This window comes from Arvicola amphibius, chromosome 14 (assembly GCF_903992535.2).
Source record: "Arvicola amphibius chromosome 14, mArvAmp1.2, whole genome shotgun sequence".
Taxonomy (NCBI): Eukaryota; Metazoa; Chordata; class Mammalia; order Rodentia; family Cricetidae; genus Arvicola; species Arvicola amphibius.
In genome coordinates this window covers 48,597,849-48,622,766 of record NC_052060.1, presented here as the reverse complement: position 1 = coordinate 48,622,766, position 24,918 = coordinate 48,597,849, and the positions used below count along the sequence as shown (strand labels likewise).

General features: G+C 43.6%; 2 protein-coding genes and 1 non-coding gene across 9 annotated transcripts in view; 1 reads left to right on the top strand and 2 right to left on the bottom strand.

Annotated features, from left to right (window-relative positions):
* Kyat3 (kynurenine aminotransferase 3) overlaps positions 1–9,385 on the bottom strand; it is a 42,900-nt gene extending 33,515 nt beyond the window's left edge. Inside the window, exons 1-2 of one of the 7 annotated variants that reach the window (XM_038311304.2) lie at positions 9,229–9,385; positions 5,878–5,977 (exon numbers count right to left, since the gene is read on the bottom strand). Coding sequence is in view for 2 of the 7 variants with exons in the window: in XM_038311302.2 (XP_038167230.1) it covers positions 5,874–5,976 (103 nt within the window). In the remaining 5 variants the exon portion in view is untranslated. Of the gene's footprint in view, positions 1–5,873; positions 5,978–9,228 lie in introns of those variants that run through there. The other 6 variants (XM_038311302.2, XM_038311297.2, XM_038311303.2 and 3 more) reach the window with 6 other exon arrangements.
* A 3,831-nt stretch (positions 9,386–13,216) lies between these two features.
* Positions 13,217–19,681, bottom strand: LOC119801414 (guanylate-binding protein 7-like). Its single transcript, XM_038311996.1, has 3 exons — positions 19,519–19,681; positions 17,231–17,440; positions 13,217–13,630 (listed from the first exon to the last, which is right to left on the bottom strand). The coding sequence occupies exons 2-3, from the start codon at positions 17,418–17,420 to the stop codon at positions 13,578–13,580; spliced, it is 243 nt and encodes an 80-aa protein (XP_038167924.1). The 5' UTR covers positions 17,421–17,440; positions 19,519–19,681; the 3' UTR covers positions 13,217–13,577.
* Positions 13,898–14,024, top strand: LOC119801524. Its single transcript, XR_005283214.1, has one exon. It is a non-coding gene; the product is annotated as a small nucleolar RNA SNORA48 (small nucleolar RNA).
* Positions 19,682–24,918: the final 5,237 nt, after the last annotated feature.

Below are 24,918 nucleotides of genomic sequence, written 5' to 3'. Positions count from 1 at the left end.
CTGGCTTGGGAGCTAAGAGCACTGTCTACTCTTCCAAAGGACCCAGGTTTAATTCCCAACCCCCACACAGGTGGATCAAAACTGTCTGTAACCCAGTCCCAGGAGATCCAGCACCCTCTTGTGGACAAAACACTCACATAATAAATTAAAATAAAGATCTGCCTGTTTAAAAAACAGGAAAGAAATAGTCCCATTGCATAAGCGAAAGTTCATAAAGGTCATTGGGGGGCTCACATCTGCTTTGGCCCAGGGGTTCCTCATTTAAGAGGACACGCAGAGAGAGCCTGTATAAAGAGCATGGCCAAGGCTTAGGATTCGTGTACAAGTCAAGGATGCCAACATCCCCAAGAAATCACTGGAAGTCAAGGAAGATGTTTCCTTAGGACGAAATGTCCCTGTTTACAGTGCGCTCAGCCTTCTCAGCCTCCAAAAGCAGTGAAGGAAACAAAACAAAACAAAACAAAAAATCTCGTTTCTTAAGCATTTGCTTTCTTAGAACAACCAAAGTAAATCAATTAACTAGCTGTGTTAGACACGGTTCTCTAGAGTCATAGAACTTATACAATTAATCCCTCTCTGTTCATTACCATAAAAGATTCATCAGACTGTCACGGCACTGGAACATGTACTTTGGGGTACCCTGAATCTGTGTTCCATGGTTATTCTTACCTGGCTCCCGAATAAGCTATCTTTTATCACCTTTGAGGTGAAGGTTGTGTCTTTACAGTGACAAAGGTCATGTGACAACGCACAGTGAGGACAGCCAGACTCTGTAGCAGATGCAAATGGTGGTTGTGAGACAGAGGTGGGCAGATCTCTGAGTCCGAGGCCAGCCTGATCTACAGAGCGAGTTACAAAGCAGCTAGGGCTACACAGAAGAAACCCTTGTGTTGAAAAACACACAGAAAAACCCGTTTTCCTGGGGGCAGACTCAGCACCAGGAAGTTAGCATGAACTTCCAGATATATAAGATAACATCTATGGGTATAGTATGATCTTTGAATGGAGCTAACCATGTGATGTGCATTTTTTTCCATCAGTTTGATTCATGTGTGGCATATACAGATTACACAAAGTTACCTTTGAAATCACAAGCTACCTAATCTTCCATAGAAGGGAAAGGGTGCAGCTCTTGAGCTTCACCACAAGGTGGCAAGTTTGGCAAAGATAAGAAAAAGCTTCACCATAGCAAGTTCTTAAAATGAGAGGAATTACAAGCCAAGAGCCTGCGACACTAAGTTCCAGCTGCATACATTTTGAGGACCTAGCCCACAAGACCTAATGTTTGTAGGTGAGATGAGACAGGTACAGAAAAAGCCTCCCAAAGGAGGGGCTGGAGCTGAGGAAGTCAAGGCTGTCAGATCTGTGTAGTCAGAGTCATTAAGCAAGTCTTTACCCAGAGCGGCCTAAGGGCAGAGGATTCCCCCAGCATATAAGATGCCATTGGCAATCTAAAGCTACCAGACCTTAGTTGCATGAGACACAGACTAAATCCACATCCCCTCTGACATGGAAAGGAATGAAACGAAGGGCTCATGCTACCGGGAGAAAGGGAAAAGGAAAGTCGTTACCTTCAGCTTGCAGGTGACAGAGGGGAACTTGAACCCCCACAGGGTTTTGCTTCATTTCTGTTCCTGTCACGCGAGACTAAATACAGTCACACTCCCCAAATTCTCGATGATAGAAGGACGGAAAATTGGAGCACTCAGATATGTCTCCAAAGCATATTAGGCCTCACAATTATAAGGGGAATGAGAATTAACATCACGTGACACCGTGACGTATCCATTAAGATGTTTAGATACTAAGTGTTGTTGACAGAGACAGAGGGGCAACTGTTGAACCCTGGTGGGAAAATAAAGGGGCCCAGGCAGTCTGAGAAATGGTTTGGCAGTGACCTAAAAACTAAACGTATTGTAAATACAATTAAAGGTGATTAAAAATCAGCCATGTACCTCACTGTGGAGAATGAAAACATCTCTACAGTCAATGGCTTTTTCACAAGTATCCTTAGCAAGTTTATTCATAGACGCCCAAGCCTAGAAACAATGCCTATCAAAGGCGAACAAAAGAAAAGCAAAGAGGCACATCCACATGTTGAACTAGCATGCAGTAGCAAGGGGGAAGGATTCCCAGATATGCTATACTTAAAGTCATTGCATGTCTAAAAAAATATAAGCAAATGGCTTACACCTCAGTGGAAGAGCATTGGCTTAGTGTCTGCAAGGCTCTGGGTTCAGTTCCCAGCACCACAAGGTAAGGCCACAGAGAGACATGGAGAAAGTTTTAAGGGTGGTGGAGATGCTGTGTGGTTGTTGAGGCAGGGACTCCACTGCATATCCCTCCGGCAAATAAATGATCACTGAGTTCTCATGCGAAAGCTCTAGTTTGTTGTATCTAGAGAGAACTGATTTGAAAAGGTTGTCAGAGTCTTCTAAAATGATGCCCCCTTTCTCTCTATGTAAAAAAAAAATGTTCCTCAAGCAAACACTAAGAAGATTATGTCACAGATTTGAGCTCTTCCAAGGTATTAGCTGCAAATTCAGAAAACCTGATGGATTGCTTTATTTGGCCACTAGATGGCAGCAAAACCACAGACTACTCCTGCAATGATGGAAAAACAATGTAAAATTCAGGGGGACATCTGAATTAAGATTTAAGAATGAGGCGATTATACCTGACGCAGAGGTGTGTGATTTAACTGAAACTTTTAAGCAATACTTACTTAGTCGCTCTATCTTATATGGAATTATTTCTAAACTGGGTTTGGGGGCTCATTCCTATAATCTGACAGTGTTGGAGGTTGAAGATAAAGGATCAATACAAATTTGGTGTTAGCCTGGTCTACCTACCACATTTCAGACCAGTTTGGGCTACAAAGTGAGGCCTTCTCTCTAACAACAAATAACTAGACAGGCAGGCATGGTAATGCATACCTCTACCCTAAGAACTTGAGAAGTAGAGGCAGGAGGATCAGTTCAGGGCCAGTCTCAGCTAAGCAAGTTCTAGGTCAGCCTATAGCACATGAAACCCTGTCTGAAAACTAAAGAAAACAAAACCCACCAGCCAACAACTAAAATGTGTTCAATATCTGTTGACTGAGCAAGTGAGTGATTAGGAGGGACTCTCGACTCTCTCTGAGAGAGCATACTGGAGAAAAATCTTACACCCCAACAGGAAGCGAGGCACTGGCCACAATACACTTCACAGGGCTGATCCTAGGAGATCAGGGCAGGGAGTGTGAGCTATTTTGGACATTCTAAATGGAAGGCCAATACCTATCAAAGTCTGTTTCTGAAATTTTGGCTGACTTCAACCCGCAAAAAAAGCAGTTTGCCTTTATTTGCACAAATTCATTTACTTCATATAAAATTGTGCTAGTTGGTTTCTTCGAACTATCATAGCCGAAGATACAGCTACGCCGTGGAGGGATTCCCCTGCAAGTATGAGGTGGCAGGTCCCATCCCCAGTTTCAAAAAAAAACAAAATAAGGTGGGGGAAGGGATCCATCCCGGCACGGTACGTGGTAACACACACTTGTCACCCCAGTGTTTACAGCTAACCTCAGTCTTGCCTAACACCCACATGGCTATTAGACAAGACTCCTGGACTACACCCCTAACCTGAGCGACCCCCAGTTTCTACCAACCCTGAAGCTAACAATGAGACAGCATCTGAATTCTATAGATAATCAAAATTACTGTGTTGGTTTTCCCATCTTGATGGAGTCTGCCTCAGTGGTGATCATTAGTGTACTGGGTGAATATGCTGATTAACAACTATAGAAGTTTGCACAACCTGTCTCCAATGGAACAAATTCAGGACAACTTGAGTCTATTCAGGGGCCATCCACGATTACTCATATTTGACTCAGGATAAACCATTTTCTTATTCCTCCCTCTATCTTTCTCCTTGGTCTCTCTCTATTGCCAATTCTGGTCCTGAACTGTTGACTCAAGTGATTTTCCTGACTCAGAGTTGAGGTAGCTAGAAACTTTTTTTTTTAAAAAAAAGTTTACTTATTGTGTGTACAGTGTCTGCTTGCACGTATGCCTGCAGGCCAGAAGAAGGCATCAGATCTCATTATAGATGGTTGGGAGTCACCATGTGGTTGCAGGGAATTGAACTTAGAACCTCTGGAAGAGCAGCCTGTGCTCTTAACTGCTGAGCCCATCTCTCCAACCCCCCAGATATCTTCTATCTTCTGATTTCTAGTGACTATAGTTTATAGTAAACAGCCTGGCTGGCACAGGCACTCTCTGATACCCTAAACTGCCCGCTGCTGTTTTTCAAACACCACTCAGTCTGCTTTTTCATCTTCCAACAGGAAGAACAGTTATCTCTTTATCTGCCTGACAATTTAAGATTTCTATTTAATGTGTGTGTGTGTGCGTGTGTGTAGTGTGTGTGTATGTATGTAGTGGGTCTGTGTGCGTAGTGTGTGTGTGTAGTGTATGTGTGTAGTGTGTGTGTATGTGTAGTGTGTGTGTGTGTGTGTGTGTGTGTGTGTCTCCCTGCATGCAGTTTCCTGCAGAGATTAGAAAAGGATGTATAAGATCCCTGGTGGGTTATGGGTAGTTATGAATGGTCTGATTTGGGAACTGAATTCTTAGCCCTCTGCAAGGGCAGCAAGTGCTCTTAAGGCTGAGCCACCTCTCCAGACCCTCCCCCAACCTTGCTGTGATTTTTAATGCAAAACCTCTGATGAATTGTGAAAATGTGCCGTGACAGGGTCAGTCCTTAAAATGGCAGTTGTTAAAAATTAAGCCTAGAGTCAACATGTAACTCAGTCATCCCATTGCTTGGGGGTGCTTGTGGTGATGGTGGGTGTGCTGGTGGTGGGGGTGCTGCTGCTGCTGCTAGTGGTGCTGCTGGTGGTGGGGGTGCTGCTGGTGGTGGGGGTGCTGCTGGTGGTGGGGGTGCTGCTGGTGGGTGGGGGTGCTGCTGGTGGTGGGGGTGCTGCTGGTGGTGGGGTGCTGCTGGTGGTGGGGGATTGAATGTCAAGTAGTCAGCAGGTTTGAATAATGCCCTGTTGGTGATTCTTGCCTGAGATGTAGATGAGAATCATTTAGATAATTTTTTTTTCTAAGAATATTCCAGCTTTAAGGATCAGCATATCTAAGTGTGAGTCATACATGTAATCATACATGTAATCTAACAAACACACACACCTTTGTTGTTCTTATTTATTTTTTCAGGCAGGGTCTCTCTCTATGTAGCCTCTGATTGTCCTGGAACTCTCTGTGTAAATCAAGTTGACTCACAGAGATCCACCTGTCTCTGCCTCCCAAGAGTCAGGATGAAAGACGTGTGTCACCACTACACCCAGCTCATATGTTTAGTATCATAGTTTCGTATAATCACATTGGGTGACCACCATCGCTTGGATTCAGTTTTCTTCTATGTATGGGGGATGGGAAATTCAAGATGCTCATGAGGCAGAAGTCATAGGACTTGAAAGCCAATTATACTGTTAGAACTTTCAAAAATCGACACAGTAAGGGTTGGGAGGGCGGGATGAGGGTGAACGGCACCAAGCGCCTAACGTTCTACCATTTTCGGCTCATTAAAAGGACAATTAGAGAAAACTCAGCCTGATACCAAATGCTCACATTCACATGAGAGCATGAATTTGACAATGCCATGATCCCACAGCCCTTTTCTTTTCATTGACCACTGAGTGATTTCAAAATAGATCCTGGACCTTACCTCATAATCCCCCTACTCATTTGGTCGACAAACAACCGTAATACCATTACTGTTTAGCTGGAACCTCAGCTCGCCCCTGCATGATCCAGAAAGCTCCCTGCCTGTCTCTCTCTCTCCAAACCCCAACATGAGAAAATAATTTGTCTGTCTGTGATAAGCAATACCTACGGCAGAAGTGGAGAATCCCAGGACGTTTGAAGAATAAATTGTCTTTAGATGCTTTGCTTGGCTGCCAAGGGAAGAGAGTCTCCTCTGGGCCAAAAACATGCTAGAGAAGAGAAACATTGAAAACGGAGTCATGTGTGAGTCATGTGTCAGTTACGTCACCACCAGTCACCCGCAGGCAGAACACAGGCTTATATATAAATATGAACACAGTAAAAGCTTTAAAATTGCACTTATTTATTGTGTGGTAGGTGTGTGTCTCTGTGTGTGTGTGCATGCACATGTACGTGCTTGCATGTGTGTGAGTGTGGGGCTCACAAGAGAGATCCAACTTAGGCTGCCAAGCTTGGCAGCAAGCAATTTCACCTGCTGAGCCATCTCACCAGTGTGGAACACATTTCTGACAATTCAACTAACTTCCTTCCCTCCCTTTTGGATTCTTGTTCTATTCTATATTATTCATTTCTGGAATCATCCTAATGCTATTCTTCTATAAAACTATACACTACAAAAGAAATATGCAAGTGATTAGAATCAAGATGGGGTCGCTTGTGTCAGCCAGGGCAAAATTATGTATAATAAGTGGGGAGGTAATAAAAGCTACAGTTGTTACAGATTTGTGCCTGATAACAGTTAGCACAAAAGACTACCACAGGCAGGCAGAGAGGACACTGCAGTCTTACACACCAGCAACAGAGTGTTCAACTTGGGACCAAGGTAATGTCAAAGGATTTGCAGGCAGATTTTTTTTATCAGGACCATCAGCTCCCCAGTAGGGACATGGAGACCTATTATTAATTATGAAAGCTTGGTCGATATCTTAAGCTTGTTTCTAAGTAGCTCTTTTAACTTAAAATAATCCACTTCTTTTAATCTACAATCCTTTACGTGGCTCGGTTACCTTTACTTTGTAATGCTCATGCTGCCTGCTCTGTGTCTTGGTGTTCCTGCTCTTCTCCTTGCCAGCATCCTCTGTGGCTAGAAATCCCGCCTAGCTATTGGCTGTTCAGTTTTTTATTAAACCAATCACAGTGACATATCTTCACACAGTGTAAAGGAATATTCCACAAGGATTAGTGCTTCAAAGTATTTTGTGCAATCCTCCTTGGGATTGTTTTTTTTTATACTTCCCCGTGTGTGCTGAGCATGGTGTTGTATACCTGTAATCCCAGCATTCCTAAGAGTTAGGTAGGAGGGTCATATGTTTGTGGCTAGCCTGGGCTACATAGCAAGCCTGTTTAAAAATACTGAGTGACTGGAATACAGCTCAGTCGTAGGGTGCATGCCTAGCACGGGCAAGGTCCTGTGTTTAATCCCAGCACCTTATATAAAAAAAAGCCCTAAAGATCCCTTCCCTTGAATCCCTGTTTGAATATGAATATGTCCGTAGCTTTCTATGGCACTGCATTCCCCTCATGGGGCTCTGCTATTCCTAAATAAAAGCTCTTTTGAGAAATTTTCTCAGACCCACTGATGTTTTATTGACATCGACAATGCTTAAATCATTTTAAACTGGAGAGCTATAAAGATATTCTAAATTAAATATAAAGCTTTTAGGCCAGATGTGGTGGTGCACACCTTTAATTCCAGCTTTCCCATTCATTTTTTAATTTTTGAGATATGGTCTCATGTAGCCCAGCCTCAAACTTGGTAGTTGAGGATGACCTTAAACTCCTGATCCTCTGGCCTTCACCTTCCATGTGGGATAACAGGCCTGTACCACGACCTCAAGATGGCTTCTGCTGTTTAAATAAATGTGGTTTTGCTCCAACACAATTAACACTGTACATTGATATTCACTAATAGACTAAATTAACCGATGCATTCAGATGTCATGAAGCTGAAGGAAAAAAGGTAGCTGGCTTTCAGTTTTTCCTCTAAGCATGAGGTTTTGGGAAGAAAACTAGAAGACTGGCAATCAGTGACCCCGCCTGCCCAATCACTGTACACAGTTATAAAACCTGATCCATATGATCAGCAGAAAAATCAAATTGCCGCTTTATCATCTCTAGAGCAGGCTGATCCAAAGGAAGACGGTGAACAACCTAGAGATTCAAGGTGAATTATTGAAGGCAAAATGCAAACCTCAAAGGTAGGCAAAGCATTCAAACTCAGTTTAGAAATGTTTAACGTTCAGCGCTCTGGACTTACCTTTCTAACTCCCATGTTACACACCTGTCCCATATGAGTTACGAGTTTAGTAAATTTGAAAAAGTCCAGAATCTTCCTGCAAGCTCAGGAAAGATTATCCCAGACAGCCGTTAAAAAGTGTGCTAATGAGCAGGTATCAGTTGCTTTCACCACACACCATACCTGCTAGTTGGCTTCAAGAATGTTTATAAAGTTCACTAATTGCAACATAGGCAGGTGGACAAGGTCCTGTCCTGGAAAGTCCAAAGAGCCGGATATGACAGGAAGCACAGAAAAATTCAAAAGTTTATTTGCATGAGTTAAGAGGCACCATTCAAAAGTGGCTTGAACGCCGTGGGGGTAGTGGGATTCATGTGGTCACAAATTTCTCCCAAGAGAAGCTGTGGGGCCGCTCGATGTTGGAATTGGGATACAGCACACTGGCAAAAACGTTAACAGATTTAAACCCGACTGGCTGCGCTGTGTGCAAGCTTCCCAGGTGTCACCGACTCATCAGGTGGTGCTGAGGAGCCCTGGGGTGGAACATGGAACGGAGGGGGCACCAAACAGTGGCTGGAGGCTCAGGTCTGCAGGAATGCTCGGCCTTCAGATATGACTGATAAGGTTGTTTTTATCTTTGAAACCCTTGGGAAAGATAGACTCACTCTTCGGGTTTAACTGCTTTAGTTTCCCCTTTCAACCTTGAACTGTCGGTTACCCAGACTGGGGAGGTAGTTCAATTAGTAGGGTGCTTACCTGTCCCTGGCAAAGCCCTAGGTTCTAACCCAGGCACTGAATAAAACCAGCAGTCGTGTAATTCTATCACTGGGAAGGAGAATACAGGAGAATAAAACGTGCAAGATCGCCCTCTGCTACATAATTACTTCGAGAACAGGAGACTGCCTCAAAAAAAAAAAAAAAAAAAAAAAAAAAAACCACAAAAATCTATCAAGGAATAGCTGGAGTCAGTGTTATCCTTTTACGAATGTTCTAAATACATAAATTTACCCAATCAGGAGTAAAAGAGACAAGAGAGGACTGAGGTTAAGTTATCTCGGAGACCTTCTTTCTCCAAGACTACTGTGTCAACCCAAAGGTTGATCCCGTAGTCTCCACTGTGGTCCGACCGGGACCCAGCCTGCTGCTCTCCCTATGGCTCCCGGCTCTGCAAACTCCGTACTCCCCGGGCCGCGTCACCGAACACCATGTCCTGCGCCCACTCACCTCGATCCCTGGGTTCGAATGCGACCCTGGCCTCAGTCCGGAGGTCTTGAAGTGGCGCGGGGGGCGGGTCCCGGAGAAATTCACTTTGGGCTCCAGCTGCTGCAGGGTGCAGCAGGGACCCTCATGGAGGATGAAGGGGGCAGGGTGGAGGCGGCGCCTGGCTCTGGCTGGGGATTGGCCCCTGGCATCGGGATTAGGGTACAGATTGGCTGTGGGGTTCTCCAATCCCGGAGCGAGCAATGAGAGTGTGAATGAAGCAGCCAGTCTGGAAGGACGGGGCGTGGCCTCGGGTGCGTATCCGGGCTGAAATGAGTGTATACAACTGGCTGGGTCAGAACTGATTTAGTCTGTGGGTAAATCTCGCCTGCGAGTGGATTTGGAAAGGTTCCGGTGAGAGACTGTGGAAGTCGCTCCGCCTTTACAAAAGGGCTTGTAGGTGTCTATTTGTCCCATCTAATGGGCGAGAGGAGGGAAACCCTTCCTTCGGAACTGTAAAGTGATACAAGACCTAATGGGCCGAGGAGGCTAGAGCGAAGACGGAAGACACCTGGTTACTGAGGAGGAAACCGGGACTAAGGGGAAAAAGAAGAGCGACCAGGCACTGCTTCGGGGCCTGGGCGGGGCGGTGGCGGGCTGCGGGGAGGAAGGGAGGGAATCGAAAAGTGAGTTTCTGTTAAGAGCTCAGCTTGGAGTTTAGATTTTCTTACTCTTGCTTTTAAAGAAGTCGAGGCGGTGGCGGGCATAAGAGTGACTGAGCGTTGTGATCATGCTTGGAAGGAAAGAGCAAAATCAGACTGATTGGAAACGCGAGCCTCTTCCGTATTTTGGCGTGATCATTAAAGAATTCACTGTAAGCACGGAAGCTGGGAAGCCCTTGAACGGACGGATCCATGAGTGGGGAGATTTTTTTTTTTTTTTTTTTTTTTTTGGTTTTTCGAGACAGGGTTTCTCTGCAGCTTTTTTAGAGCCTGTCCTGGAACTAGCTCTTGTAGACCAGGCTGGCCTCGAACTCACAGAGATCCACCTGCCTCTGCCAATTTTTTGTTATAGGTATGAGAAAGGGTATAGCCAGAGACCTTCGGGAAAGTCCAGAGCAGTCATGGTTATCTCTCAGGGCAGAGAGGAGAGGGGCAGACTGGAGAGGGCTGTCTCTCGGGAACAGAGGGAAGGGCACCGGTAGATGCAGGTCTCTCTCTCTCTCTCTCTCTCTCTCTCTCTCTCTCTCTCTCTCTCTCTCTCTCTCTCTCTCTCTCTCTCTCTCTCTCTCTCTCTCTCTCTCTCTCTCTCTCTCTGTGTGTGTGTGTGTGTGCACCTTGTGAACTGGAACAACCTAGAAGATTAGCTGTGGGTCTCTGCATCTGCTTCTATTAGTTATTGGATGAAGGCTTTCTGATGACAGTTAGTCAGTTTGACCACAGCTTAGCTGGGGTCATCCTCGTGAATTCCTGGGAGTTTCCCTGGCAGCAGGTTTCTCCCTAACCCCCAAATGGCCCCCTCTATCAAGGTATCTCTTTCATTGCTCTCTTCCTTCTTCCTGCCCCCAACTCAACCAACCCGATGGATCAGTCATGTTCCCAGCCCCCATCCTCCCTTCCCACTGACCTCCAGTTTACCCAGGAGATCTCATCTATTTCCCCTTCCCAGGGAAATCCATGCATCCCTTTTAGGGTCCTCATTATCTAGCTTCTCTGGGGCTGTGAGCTGTAACCTGATTACCCTTTACTTTACATATAATATCCACTTATGAGTGAGTACACACCATGTTTGTATTTCCTCACTCAGGATGACTTTTTTTCTAGTTCTATTCATTTGCCTGCAAATTTCATGATGCCATTTTTTTTTTTTTGTTTTTTTTTTCGAGACAGGGTTTCCCTGTAGTTTCTAGAGCCTGTCCTGGAACTAGCTCTTGTAGACCAGGCTGGTCTCGAACTCAGAGATCGCCTGCCTCTGCCTCCCAAGTTCTGGGATTAAAGGCGTGCGCCACCACTGCCCGGCTATGATGTCATTTTTTTAACCACTGAGTAATACTCCACTGTATAAATGCACTACGTTTTCTTTATCCACTCTTCAGCTGAGGAACATCTAGGTTGTTTCCAGGTTCTGAATATTACGAATAATGGTGCTATGAACATGGTTGAGCAAGTGTCCTTGTGGTATGATTGAACAGCCTTTGGGTATATGCCCAAGATTGGTGTAGTTGAGTCTTGAGGTAGATTGATTGCCAAATTTCTGAGAAACCACCATACTGGTTTTCAAAGTGGCTGTGCAAGTTTGCACTCCCACTAGCGGTGGGAGAGTGTTCTTTTACTCCCCAATCTCTCCAACATGGGCTGTCATTAGCATGTTTGATCTTGGCCATTCTGACAGGTGTAAGATGTCACCTAAGGTATAGGAGGATATTTTCATATATCTTGTACGTTTAGCATACCCCTGTACCCTTGCTCTTCATGATTCTCCACCCCATTAGTTCTCTTTGTTTTCCTAGACAGTTTCATTTTGGCTTTCATGTCAAATATACATGCGTAATTTTATATATCTATATGCAGTGTAGGAATTGTGTACTAAAGAAGACATTCATTTGTCTTTGCGGGACTGATTTAACTTGCTTAATGTGATTATTTCTGGTCAATTCACGTCCAGCAAACATAGCAAACAACATAGCTCCATTCTCAATTACTTCGCAGCTTATTTTTGAGACAGGGTCTCTCAGAGAACCCAGTGCCCATCTATTGGCTTTGCTGGCAAACTAGTAAGCCCCAGAGATCGTCCTATCCATCTCTGCCCCGACCTCAGTGTTAGGCTTGCAGTGGGTATGTCTGGTTTGCTATGTGGGTGCTGGTCTTCTCATGTTTGCACTGTAAGGACTTCACCCACCAAGCCCACAACCCTCAAAAATATTTTTGGCCCCTTTAAAAGATGTTCACCACCTACCTTGCACTTTTGGAAGTTGGAATATAGTTTATCTCTACTCTGTTATACTAAGATCTGGTCAAAATGTGGAAAAGCATCTTTATTATGCTTGGGGAATATCAACAGGATTTCAAGTATAGCTGCTAATAATAAGAAAAAGAGTAGCATAAGTTTATAAAGATAAATCATTAAAATTCCTTTGATATTTATAGATTACTCATCATCATTCAAAGTGCATTTTAAATTACATATTGTTATACATAAAGTATACATAATATATACTTATGTGTACTTTATACGTAAGTACATATGCTATTCATTATGTGTAATTGTCGGCGTGTTACTATATGATCAGTGTCAAATTTTAGAGTTTGGACATGTCCTGCTACAGTTTCCATCCACATAAACTGGAGCATTTCCTTCTTAAGCTTATGGACCTGTGATCTAGCTCCTTGTCATGCTAATGGTTTCTTCCCTCTTCCTGAGGATATTATATATGGGGACTCTGATCTCCATGCAGCTGTCTTGATTTATAATGAAGTGTGTTCATAGAGTTATCCATCACCAGTGTTCACAAATAATCCCATTGCTAAAAGGTCGAGCGTTTTAATAGAATGGGGAACTTTGCATTGTAGGAAATGAGGCTATCCCTGTCCTTTAGACCCATCCCATCCCTGGACCACCGGCTTCCTAATTATGTGCTACCGTTTAAGAATGTTTTCTGTATGGGGTTGGAGAAATGGCTCAGAGGTTAAACAGCACTGACTGTTCTTCCAGAGAACCCTGGTTCAAATTCGAGCACCTACATGGCAGCTCACAAATATCTAACTCCAGGCCGGGTGGTGGTGGCACAGGCCTTTAATCCCAGCACTTGGGAGGCAAAGATAGGTGGATCTCTGTGAGTTTGAGGACAACCTGGTCTGCAAGAGCTAGTTCCAGGACAGCTAGGGCTGTTACACAGAGAAACCCTGTCTTGAAAACAAACAAACAAACAAACCAAATATCTATCTCCAAGATCTGACACCCTCACACAGACATACATCCAGGCAAAACACTGATGCACATGAAACAATAAAAATAAAGTTTTTCTTTTAAAAAGAATGCATACAGTGTCCATTTGCCTCTTGAAGATCATCTAGAAAAAGACTTTGTTCTGAGCAGTGCTGTTGCTACCTCTACTGTGGTAGAGGCTAATGGCATCCTCGGTGCTCAATCTTATAGGAAGATAAACATGATTTCAATGATCACATCACACATCTTTGCAGACTTTTAGGTTTCTTATGCAGGACCCAATTTTTACCAATTGAAGTGACACTTGTTGCATATTCTACACCTGATCAGCTCTGTTTTGAGAACCAGGATGGCACTATTCTTAGAACCATAGCTTACGATGGCATTTGCACTTTGGTTTCTTTTGCTGGAGATGTATCCTTTCTTCTTCAAGCCTTTTGGCCCCCTTCTAGAATCCTCTCTGTAGTAGTCGAGCCTGTTTCTAAAATGCAACAGGAGAAAACAATGAGTTGTTTCACTGAGTAGATTCTTATGGTGCTTTATGCATTTTCTGTAAATCATTTATTTTATTATTTAACTTATTAAAATTTTCTCTACCCTTAATTTTTATACACCTTTAACCTGTTTTTATTCATGTATAAAATTTAATATGCAAAGAATTTTTTTTTCTGTTTTTATTCCCCTCCACAAATTATGCTTTCCCTTCGGAAGCTTCCTGTCTCTTGGGGAGTTGTTTTAGCTAAGAAACAGTTCCAGCCATGGGCAAAGTGACACCTTGGTGATGGTGTTGTTCTTATCCGTGAGGGGCAGAGCAGATGGCAGCTCTTGGTTCATCCTAGCGTGATGCCTGGCTGTGTCATGCCTAGGGCACATTAAAAAAGAACAATTCTATTGGTGAACCTAAGTTACCCATATTGACTTTTTTCCTTATCAGTTGCCTATGTGTTTGACTTCAAATATGAGAGCATGGACTTTACTTAGATCCCCCCATACTCACATCTTATGTAAGCATGCCCCGCAGGAATGGATTCTGAAAGTCTGTCCTAACGCTCCAAGTCTTTGAGGAAGCGTAGTTTGTGGAGAGGACATGGCTGAGTCAGGAACATGCCTGCTGCATAAGCATGAGGCCCTGAGCTGGAATCTCAAGGACCCATGTGAGATCTACACGCAACCCTGTGCTGTAATACCACTCTGGGGAGGCAGATACAGGCAGGTCGCTGAAACTAATAGGCCAGGCTAGCCCTGCCAGTGAATGCTAGGTCCAGTGAGAGACCCTGCCACAAAAAATACGGTGGACAATGATGGAGCAAGCTTGGAAGTAGTTCTGTGGCCTTCACATCCATGTGCACCCACGACCAAGCACACATATACAAAGAAACTGACACAGGAAAGAGAGAGGAAGAGTGCTGGTGGGAGAAGAAATTTAGTGTAAGCTTCCACAACCAGGTAGCAGGGTGACAGATGATAGGAAAGAAAATCAGAGTCCCAGACAGAAGATAATGAATTTCCTCATTCAACTCCCAACTGAACTCAAATAGGGGGCAGAGTATAAGGAAAAGGAAAGACAGACAGACTGTCACATAGTCGTGAGGGTTAAATAGTTCCTCCCCTCACAGACGCTCTTAGGAATAAACTCATACCAGGTGAGACAGGAAAACAACCATAGTGGATCCCACAAGGGAAAGAGTTGAGATGTTTTTGCAGTTGAGAACAGTGTGTTACAGACTGGAATTTCATGCCAAGCATCTATGTCATTTGGTTCACAATCACCCAAAACTCTAGCTCCCCAGGATCTGATTCACTTTTCCTACTTCTAGAGATATCCCAGATACACGAGCACACACACACCACACACACACACACACACACACACACACACACACTCACTCACTTTAAGTTTTCTTGGATGACTTGGTTGGATATATTTTCTCTGCCTTTGAGCTGGTGTTCTTCTTCTGCCCATATTATTCTTAGGTTTGGTCTTTTCATGGTGTTCCAGATTTCCTGAACATTTGTGTTATATATGACTTTGTTAGCTATAATGTTTTTCTTGACTGATAAAACTATTTTCTCTTTTGTATTTTCAACATCTGAGACCCTCTCTTCCATCTCTGGCGTTCTGTTGGTTATGCCTGCATCTGTAGTTCCTGTTCATTTACGCAGATTTTTCCATTTCCAGGAATCCCTCAGTTTGTGTTTTTTTATTTGCTCTGTTTCAATGTTCAAGTCTTGAACTGTTTCCTCCATCTGTTTGATTGCTTTTTCTTGGCTTTCCTTAAGAGATTTTTTTGATTTCTTCCAATTTTTTGTTTGTCTTTTCCCCCTTTTCTTTTAGAGAATTTTTCATTTCCTCTTTGAGTCTCTGTCACCTTCATAAAGTTATTTTTAATGTTGTTTTCTTCTGCTTGTTCTGGGTTGGGATGTTTAGGTTCTGGTGGTGCCATATTGCTCTTTAGGTTGCTGAATGTGTTCTTGCATCAGTACCTACTCATCTCTTCCTCCAATTGGTGCAGGCAGTGTCTTTTCCTCTTGGTCAGATTGTTACAGATGGTATTTGTGTCTCAGGGAGTCTCAGAGGTCTCCACGGATGGATGGGTTTGGAGGCCAAGTGGGACTTGTAGATTACAGGTTCCTATGGGGGGTTACTGGAGCACCCTGCCTAGAGAAGGTTTGCCCATTGATTGGCTAGTGTGGCTGAGGTGGGGGGAGGGGCCTAGGGTTTTGCCCTGGGGCCTACAAACTGGGTTGTCCACCTGGGAGGCTGGTGCAGTCACTTTGGAAATCAGTATGGAAGTTTCTCAGAAAATTGGAAATCAATCCAACTTTATTTTGGGACCAGGGTAGAATATTATGGTTTGAAGGCAAATGTTCACCATAGGCCCATGTATTTGAACACTCAATCTCCAGTTAGTGGTATTAAGTTGGGACATGTGGAATCCTTAAGAGATAGGACCTGACTGGCAGAGGGCAGGTCTTTGTAGGTTATTACTGGCCTTGCTTGTGCCTCCCTGCTCTCTGCTTCCTGGTAAGTCATGAACAAGCCACAAGATCCTACCACTACATATATAGACACATAGTCCTGTCTTCCTGCCAGAGTGGAATGATATCCCCTGAGCTGTGAGCAAAGTAACTTCTCCTGCCTTACATTGCAGCTGTCAGTCATTTGATCAGAGGCGAGACTGATACAACCTGGAAAACCTGAAAGCCCGGCCTCAGACTGGTGTCTCTCCAGCCGTCTTCATGTTAGCACCATTCAGTGTACTCAGCTGTCCTGTCTACAGGGGAATGGATAAGGCAATGGTAGACACACTTTATCACTGAACCTAAAAAAGGAAGAAAATTTTGCAATACTTTCCTCACAGTGACAAACCTGGGAGGTGTCATCTTAAATGAAAGAACCAGTCAGAAAAACACCATAATTTTATGAGTCTACTTATTCATGTGACATTCCTAGGACAGCAAAAATTCATAGATATAGCATGCAGAATAATGGCATAGGATGGGCAATGAGCTACTTCTAGAGAGGGATAAGGGAGATAGATGCGTGCATTTGTTTAATGCCACAGAACAGATACTTAAACATTATAAAGATAAATCTTAAATAATTTACAATAATAAAAAGTCAATACACATAATATAGACTTTATTTAACCTTAAGGACCAGTAGAAATTTGCTGCTATTACAAGATCGTTTTAGTAATACCTTAAAGTTTATTAACATATAAATTAACTTATACTTATTACCTCCTTTCTGCTTCTAGAAAAGAAACCAGTTGTGGCTTTAGAAGGAAGGCTAGGATGTGGTGGTGCAGGCCTGTCATCAGTACTCAGGAGGCCAAGGCAAGAAGATCATGAGTTCAGAGTCAGCCTAGATTACATACTGAGCTCAAGGCCTGCTTGGGCTATAGCATGACCTTGTCTCAGAAACAAACGCAAATGGGCAAAGCAACAATAACAACAACAAAAAGGATCCCAACATCCAGCTATGACTGAAAGATTAAATTCTTCACCCAGTCATGCAGCAATCAGACAGCGTGAGTGGACATAAGGAACACAGTACAGGTGTGTTGGAGGCACTCACCTGTGTTCTTCCCAGCCAGCATGTTCATCAGGTAGGATTTGCCTGTGCAGTAGAAGCCCACGATGGCCACCATCACCACTGGCTGCTCGATGGCAGACAGGATCCGCAGAGCCTCCTGGTTGGCTACCAGTTGCCCTTTCACAGTCTCAATGAGGCACACAGGGCCTGGCATATGGACTTCTGAGGCCATTGTTCAAGCTCGCGCCGTGTCTAGAGAGGAAGAGATGATATCAACTAGAATCTTATTCTTTCACTCAATAGGTAGAGTTATGAAACTGTCAAAAACCACAACGGGGTTATGTGCATCAGAGACATAGGTGAAGGAGAGTATGTATGGTTTTAGAATCTTTTATTATTGAATTATTTCATTTATAACGTGACAGCAGTAAGTCAAATATTCATTTATTCATTAGTTTACCAATGTAATGCAAAAAGACCCATGGAGTTTCTGCTTTGTTGTTTGATGCATACCCTTACAATAATTTCTAGATACTGTAGAATATATTCATTCCATGTATCTGAGTAGTTATATGCATGCAGAATTTCTAGAGATTATAAAATGTATTCATTATATCTACCCTAGTAGATATTCTTATACTTTGGCCACGAGCCTCTAGCCACAGAATTAATCACATTGCCATTCTAGCAAAAGAACCAACATAATGTGGCTTTTGCAAAATGTATTGAAATATGTGGCAGGGACTCTTCCAAAGAAATGGTTGTGCAAAAGCAGGTCCTTGAAATTTAAGCTTCATTAGCTGTCAGTGAGCAGTGAATGAAAACTGGGTTTAGTCTCACAGCAAATGAGATGAAATCCAACAATGCAAATGCTGGATGTTGCAGAAAGCCACAGTAATGTAAATAGCAGGACATCAGGGAGCTGGTGGCTCAAAGAAATTATTTCCTGCCATTCTTCTTTGGGTTTTCTGTTTTGTTTTCATTTGGCAGAGAAAGGAGAAATGCAAAGAAGAGGAAGAGAAGCACTGGGAATCAGAGACTAGGAGTGACCAGGCAGAACAAAGCTGTCAGGAAGACTGTGATGAGAGAGAATGGTGCCTGGGCTAGGGTTCTGGTCTCCAGGAGGCAGGGACAATTGCCTGAGGGCCTGGAGTTGGGGACAAGGTAAGCAGACCTTGTTCTCAGTCTTGTGTGCCCAGGGATCTCCTAAGAAAGCCCTTTCTTCACTATAGTCTACAGTCCTGCACTACAGTCCTGCAGGGGAGGATTACAAAGGAAGTGGCCATGAGGATGAAGAAAGAGCCAGTCTTCCTGCTGAAGGAGGAAATTCACGTGACAGCCAACATCACATGTGTGATGGCCACCACCCCACTTCATTCTTCACTCTGAGTGTCAGCTGTGACCTGAGATTCCCAGAAAACAGCCACAGCTGTGTCAATGAACCTACAAGACTGACATTAGAATCTGTGTGATTGTGGAGAGCTGACCGTTTGAAGGCTGGAGCCAGAATTTCCTGGGTGATCTTTAGCTGCCTCCATGGCCATTTGCTGGCAATCACTTAACCTCCTTGGGATTTTCAATTAAAATCCTTTTTGGAATGTACAGAGACCTCTAGGCTCACCACCCCAAAGGCTAAGAATATAATCAGATAACATCAGAAGGCCTGTAGCAAGCTCCCCTATTTTGCCGTAATCTGTCTTCCCACATTGCCACCAACGTACTTTAAAAGTACCTTGATCTGTGACTTTATTCTGTTGCTATAGCAACTTCAAAAACCTTGCCAAGTTGGAACATGGTGTGGAAAGCTGAACTTGTGCTCCTGGGCCATTGACCATAGTCAGCTCTAGAACAGACCCCATCTCTTACTCCCTTTGTGTTCTTACATCAACATAGCATTTCCTCCCTTTGTCCTTCTCCAAGGCGGTGGCTATTCATCCTGCATCTCATTCTGTTTCCCCTCATGAAAATCAGCCACAGGCAGCCCTTTCAGGAGCAGCTCTGCTCCGTCATTGACCACAGCCAATTAACTTTGTGCCTGTCAGCAGAGACAAGGAGAAACACCGAGAAAGATAATCCCTATGCATACCCCGTCCTGTTTCAGCCACATGTCTCCTGGTCCCTAACTCTAAATGAGTTTAGTGGTGGCCCTTAGAGACTGGCTGCCTTGATAATACCACCCAAGGTTCATCTGCTGCTGTGCCCCTGTCATAGTAATTTTAAAGAAAATAAATTATCCCTCAAAAATGATATCTCATTCCTGCCAAGGCTGGTGGCCCCATGTTCCAGAGCAGAACTCCCCAGACCTGGCAAGAGCAAGTGCCTCTTCTTACCTGCTCTTGCTGCTCGGTGTGGGTGGAAGGGCTCTGCCTCTTGTCCTTGCTACCCTCCTGCAATCTTGTGAGGCTTTCTGGATTTTCCCAAGTGAGCAAATGCTGAAATGCACTGTAACTTTTGCAGTGGGTGAAGTTCTGAGAAACTGAAACCATTTGGCCATGGAAATGAATCAACAATAGTGTAAAAAGTTCAGTGAACTGTGTTTGGGGGAGGATTTGTAGGGCTTCCTAACCAAAGAGATCTTGAAACCCCTTTGTTATTTCAAACCATGCCACAAGGTGGAGCCCAAGTCTAACATTACTGAATGGCCGAGAACCAGAGCCAAGGCTGGATAGCCCAGAGATCCAGTATAAAACAAAACACCTGATGTGGAGGGCTTCCTCGTGGGTGGTGCTTCCCTCAAGCCTGAATTTGTGGACATCACCAATGCCAAACAATAAGCATCGTCCATGTCCCCTGCCCTGTGCCAGGCCAGAACTAGGTTGCCCAGAAGCTTAGGAACAGCTCCCACCAGTCACATGCTTCTGATGTCATCTGTCCCATCTCGTGTCCTAACCCATGCTGTACCTTCCCAAAACTTTTACATCTCCCTGTAATTTTTGGGACCAGGCCAATTGCTTTACCACCTAATACAATGGTTAGAATGAAATACGTGGCCTGTTTCACCAAGGCTTGGGGTGGGGGGGGGGGGGGGCGGAACTAATGGCACTGATTCTGTCCCTTCAGACAAGGCAGGAAAGATTTCACTTTCCTTCCCTTCTCAGTGTACACTAAAGTTGAGATCCTCTCTCCCTAAGAGGCTGGGGCTGTTCCCCTCTCCCAGAGTGAGGAAGCCCTAGTATCGTGTTTGTGAGCCATCTTACATGTAAGGGAAATAAACACCTGCTCCCCCCCAATTAAAACAACAACAACAACAACAACCACTACTGGGAAAAAATTTAAAATTTAAAAATTTAAAAACTGGTCCCACCTGCTACTCTGTCCCACCCACCATCCTGTTCTACAAGTCACTGAGGATCTTATTGTCTTTTTGGTTATGGGTCTTCTCCATTTCACGCAATTCAGGTGCAGACTGTTTCTTAATTATTACAGTTTCATACTGAACCATTCCAAACATGCCCAATATGCAGCCAAATTTCCTCTTTCTCTATATTGAAGGTAGGATTGAGAGCTGTCTTCTATGATGGCTTTGCCCAGCCTTTCTTCTTCTGGTCTTCTCTTTTTGCCTGTAATTTCTTTTACTAACTTTTTCACAGGAGACGAGTTGAAGCATGTTTCCAGAGAAGAAAATAGATGCTTCTGCCCTGCTCTAGTCAAAGAAAAGGCTAGAACTGACAGGCAGACAGAAACTCTGCCAAGCAGGAAATAAATGGGGATCATCTACCCATCATTCAGTACAAAACTCTTGATACTCAATATTTTGTAAAAGATTAAGAGTAGACTTGAGCTAAACTCAGTCCACAAACCCCTTCTTCTAACCCCCTCACTTCTGTACATTTGTGTTGGGAGCAGTGAGACCCCAGATCCTGAATTTCTTGTAAACAACTTGTTTTCCCCTGATCTAAGTGCCTACAGCTGCTCTGAGCACGAGACGTTGAGGAGTTCCTGATGGCAGGAGAGTGGTTTCTGGTGGGTTTGGCTGGGGCGTGGCTAGCTCTATATAATCTGCTCCTGAACACAATAAAGGGGGCATTCTTGGGGCTTTGGTATCAGTGTTAAAAGGTCTGCGTGTGTCAGTCTGTTTCTGCGTGTGTATTCTCAACCTCCAGCCCCATGCCTGAAGCTCGGTAACTGGGTTCTAGCGCACAGAGCGCAGCCACGGGGGCGCGGTGTGCGGCACATTTGTCCAAAAATGTCTCTTTTTGTCATTGACTTCTAGAAGGTCTTTTACTTCCTTCCCAGTGTGGGATCAGCCCACATAAACCACACACAAAACAGACCTTCATTCAGGTAATGTGTGGAACAATTAAAACCAAACCACAAAATCAACAGTATCTTCAAAATCCTTCGAGTTCCAGAGAGAAGTTCTCAGAACTGAAATGGGTTACAAAAGAGATGGGGACACCAAAAACCAGAGGAGTGTTAGTTTGAGGTTACCTTGAACAGCTGGACAGAAAGGCATAAAGATTATGGGTACATGGAAGGACAAGCAGCCTCTCACCCCAGAGGAACACCTCTTACCAGCTAAAAAGCTGGAATTCCAGCCCAGGTGTCCTGTGCTGTAAAGGCTGACGGAACTGTGCATGCAGACATTTCATGGGACCCAGGCTCAAGACCTGAGCGTGTATGACCTTGATCAGGACCTCACTTGTTTCCTCAGACATAGCCTAAGTTTACGGTGAAGGTTTCCTACCTTGCTATAGCCCTGTGGGTCGGATGTTCATTTTCTTGATTGTAATCTTATGAGGTGTCCTCAGGAACCACTCTGTAAAGGCAGTAACTTCAAAACCCAGCAAATTCTATAAGGGATTATTGTCTGTTATACAATAGGCGCACTCCACCTTTACAGGAGCTGGTCGGTATTTCTTCTATATGCATTTTTGTCTGTACTTTGGAGAACAATAAATATAGCCTGAAGGTGTTAGATTATTTTTTTAAAAGATTTTGTTTTATTTGCTTGTGTGTGTGTGTGTGTGTGTGTGTGTGTATCAACCACCTGTGTGCAGGTCCCTGAAGAAGTCAGAAGAGGATGGGAATCCCTGGAGCCGGAGTTACAAACATTTGTGAGCTGCTCTGCATGGTTACTGAGTACAAACTCTGGTCCTTGTAAGAGCAGAAAGCCGTGTCCTTAATCACCGAGCCATCCCTCAGTCCCCTCATGTGTTCTTAATATTTTATCAGACCACGGTGTCCAGACAGCTGCTCCATCTGGGATTTCAGCAAACAGTAAACTGGCCATTGTTCAGTTGGATTCTGCAGAGGTTCAAATTAGGTTCCTGAATGACTATATTTTACCTACATGATCAGAAACTTTCTCCCCTTGTAATGCTGTCTCTCCTTGCTCTCTGAATTTGAAATTTGCATCATCTCCAAACAACGGGTAAGGAAAGCCTCAGGCTTTCTCCAATTCTTTTGTTAGGAAAGATCTCCTGGTGTATTTTGAACAAACTGGACTCATTTTTATTTCCGGCAGAAGTGAAAGCAGACAGTTTAGGATTCTTGGAAGCAGCCCAGGTGTCAGGAAACCAGATACTTTCTTTCTCGAATGGGTTGGGATTTGGTTTGTGCAATTTGTGTGTACATCAGGCTGCTGGAAGTTTTTTTTTCAAGTCCCAGGATATGAATATTGTATGTGGAATATTTTGATGCTAGATTCCATTTATATACCAAACTCTGTAGCATGCTTCACCTCACCGCAATGGGGAACACAGAGTTCCTGCGCAGCAGAGACAGGACCTTCAAGTTAGGAAAACAACTGATACGATGTGTGTGAGCCAGTGGCCACGTTGGTGGAGCAGCAAAACAACTGATACGGTGTGTGTGAGCCAGTGGCCTCGTTGGTGGAGCAGCAGGTGGGCAATTGAAAAGCAAGGCGTCAATCTACCGGGAGGAAACTCTCTGATGAGTGAATCTCCTTTAAGCAAAGCTACGAGACTACAAACTCCGGAATGTCTTTTGTTTCGGCTGTGCCTTTACATGTTTGCTGCTACAATCTTTCCCTGGTATCTAGCATAGTATGAGTGGATGTGTGGAGATCCCCACTGCCTGCAATGTAGTGTGTTTATCACTTGAACACACCCTGATCTACTGGGCTCTTTTATCTGTGGATTGTCAAGAATATGATTCCTCCTCCCTAAACTGTACTGTCTAATTGACATAGTAATGAACACCTATCCAGAGTTTGGATGAGTAAAAATAAATACAAGGATATGTTTCAGATTTAAGGCGGATGAATTCCACCTAGGAACTGATTTAGATCAGAGCTCAGATTGACGATTAAGGACAACATTTGAGTCCAGGAGTTTCTTAATGCTGAAAACATACAGCCACAGCAACAGCGATCACAGAGTTCCTGCAGAGCAGAGGCAGGACCTTCAAGTTAGGAAAACCATGGGCACATGGGTGTTTACAGCACAATGCTGTGTCCACAGCACTGTGGGAGTTGTACAGGGTCGTGTGAAGAGTCATTAGAACCCGGCACTGACCTAACAGGGTTTACTGCAGTGTAAAATGGAATCTTCAGAGGGTGGAAGAATAGAGGAAAGCAAGAGCCCTAGGCGCTAGATAACTGAACAGCCCAAGATTGTCAAGGAGAGCATTGGAAACTTAACAGTGACCAATTTATTTTAATGGTTTTCATGTGAAATAAATGGATTCTGATTATTCAAGCATGGTGTTGCAGTTTTCTTACTCTTAATTATTTCCTGATATGTTTTCTATTATTTTAATAAACTCTGGTATCAGTTACATACAATTTTTTTAAGAGTCTCACTATGACTAGCTGCAAACTGATAAGACCTGTTCTTTTGCATCTTAAGTACTGTGACTTGATGTGTGTGCCATCACACCAGCTCCTACACATGCCTTAGAGATCTCAGGATGTCTTTTCAGAGCTCTGCTTTGACCCATGTGATTGGCATAATTCTCTGAGTCAAAATTAGGATCATTTTGTGAAGTTTCAGAAGAACTGTACTTCTATTTAACTTAGTGGGTAAATATACATTGATATATAAACATTATTTTTACCGAAGTCCTCTCATTTTAAAGCCTGAATTGTTATTCCACTTATTTTAAATCATTTTAAATTTCACATTATTATTTGGTACATTTCTTCGTTTCTATTCTAAAAGGTTTCTGAAAAGTTGCCTTTACTGGGTATTTTGTTTGCAGCAACCAGGGAAGTAGCAAATACAGTGAGTTTCAGTGCTGTGTGCTTCGCTTTAGAAATGAGTTGATTTATCTGCGTTGCCAATGTTATTTACAAGGAGTTGTTAGAATTCTTATTTTAAAATGTTCCTTGTTGATCACAAATGGTTGTTATAATTTTCATCGCATATACTTATTATACATGTTGCTATATTATAGGAAGATATTTTCAAATAAGCGTATCTTATGTGTTTAGTATTTGCCCCACCCTTCTCTTCATGCCTGCTTTTCCCACTAGTCATCTTTGTTTCCCTAGACAGTTAAATTTTAAACTATTTTGCCATATGATACATACATAATTTTATATATCTATATGCAGTCTATGAGTTATATATTAAAGAAAAACATTTTTCTGAGACTGATTTAACTTGCATAATATGATTATCTCTGGTCACATTCACGTCTAGCAAACATCACGAATATGTTCTTTCCACCTAATTTTCTGAATCAGGATCTCCCAGAGACCCCAGTCCATCTGTTGGCTAGACTGGCTGGCTAATAGGCCCCAGGGGTTGTCCTGTCTACCTCTG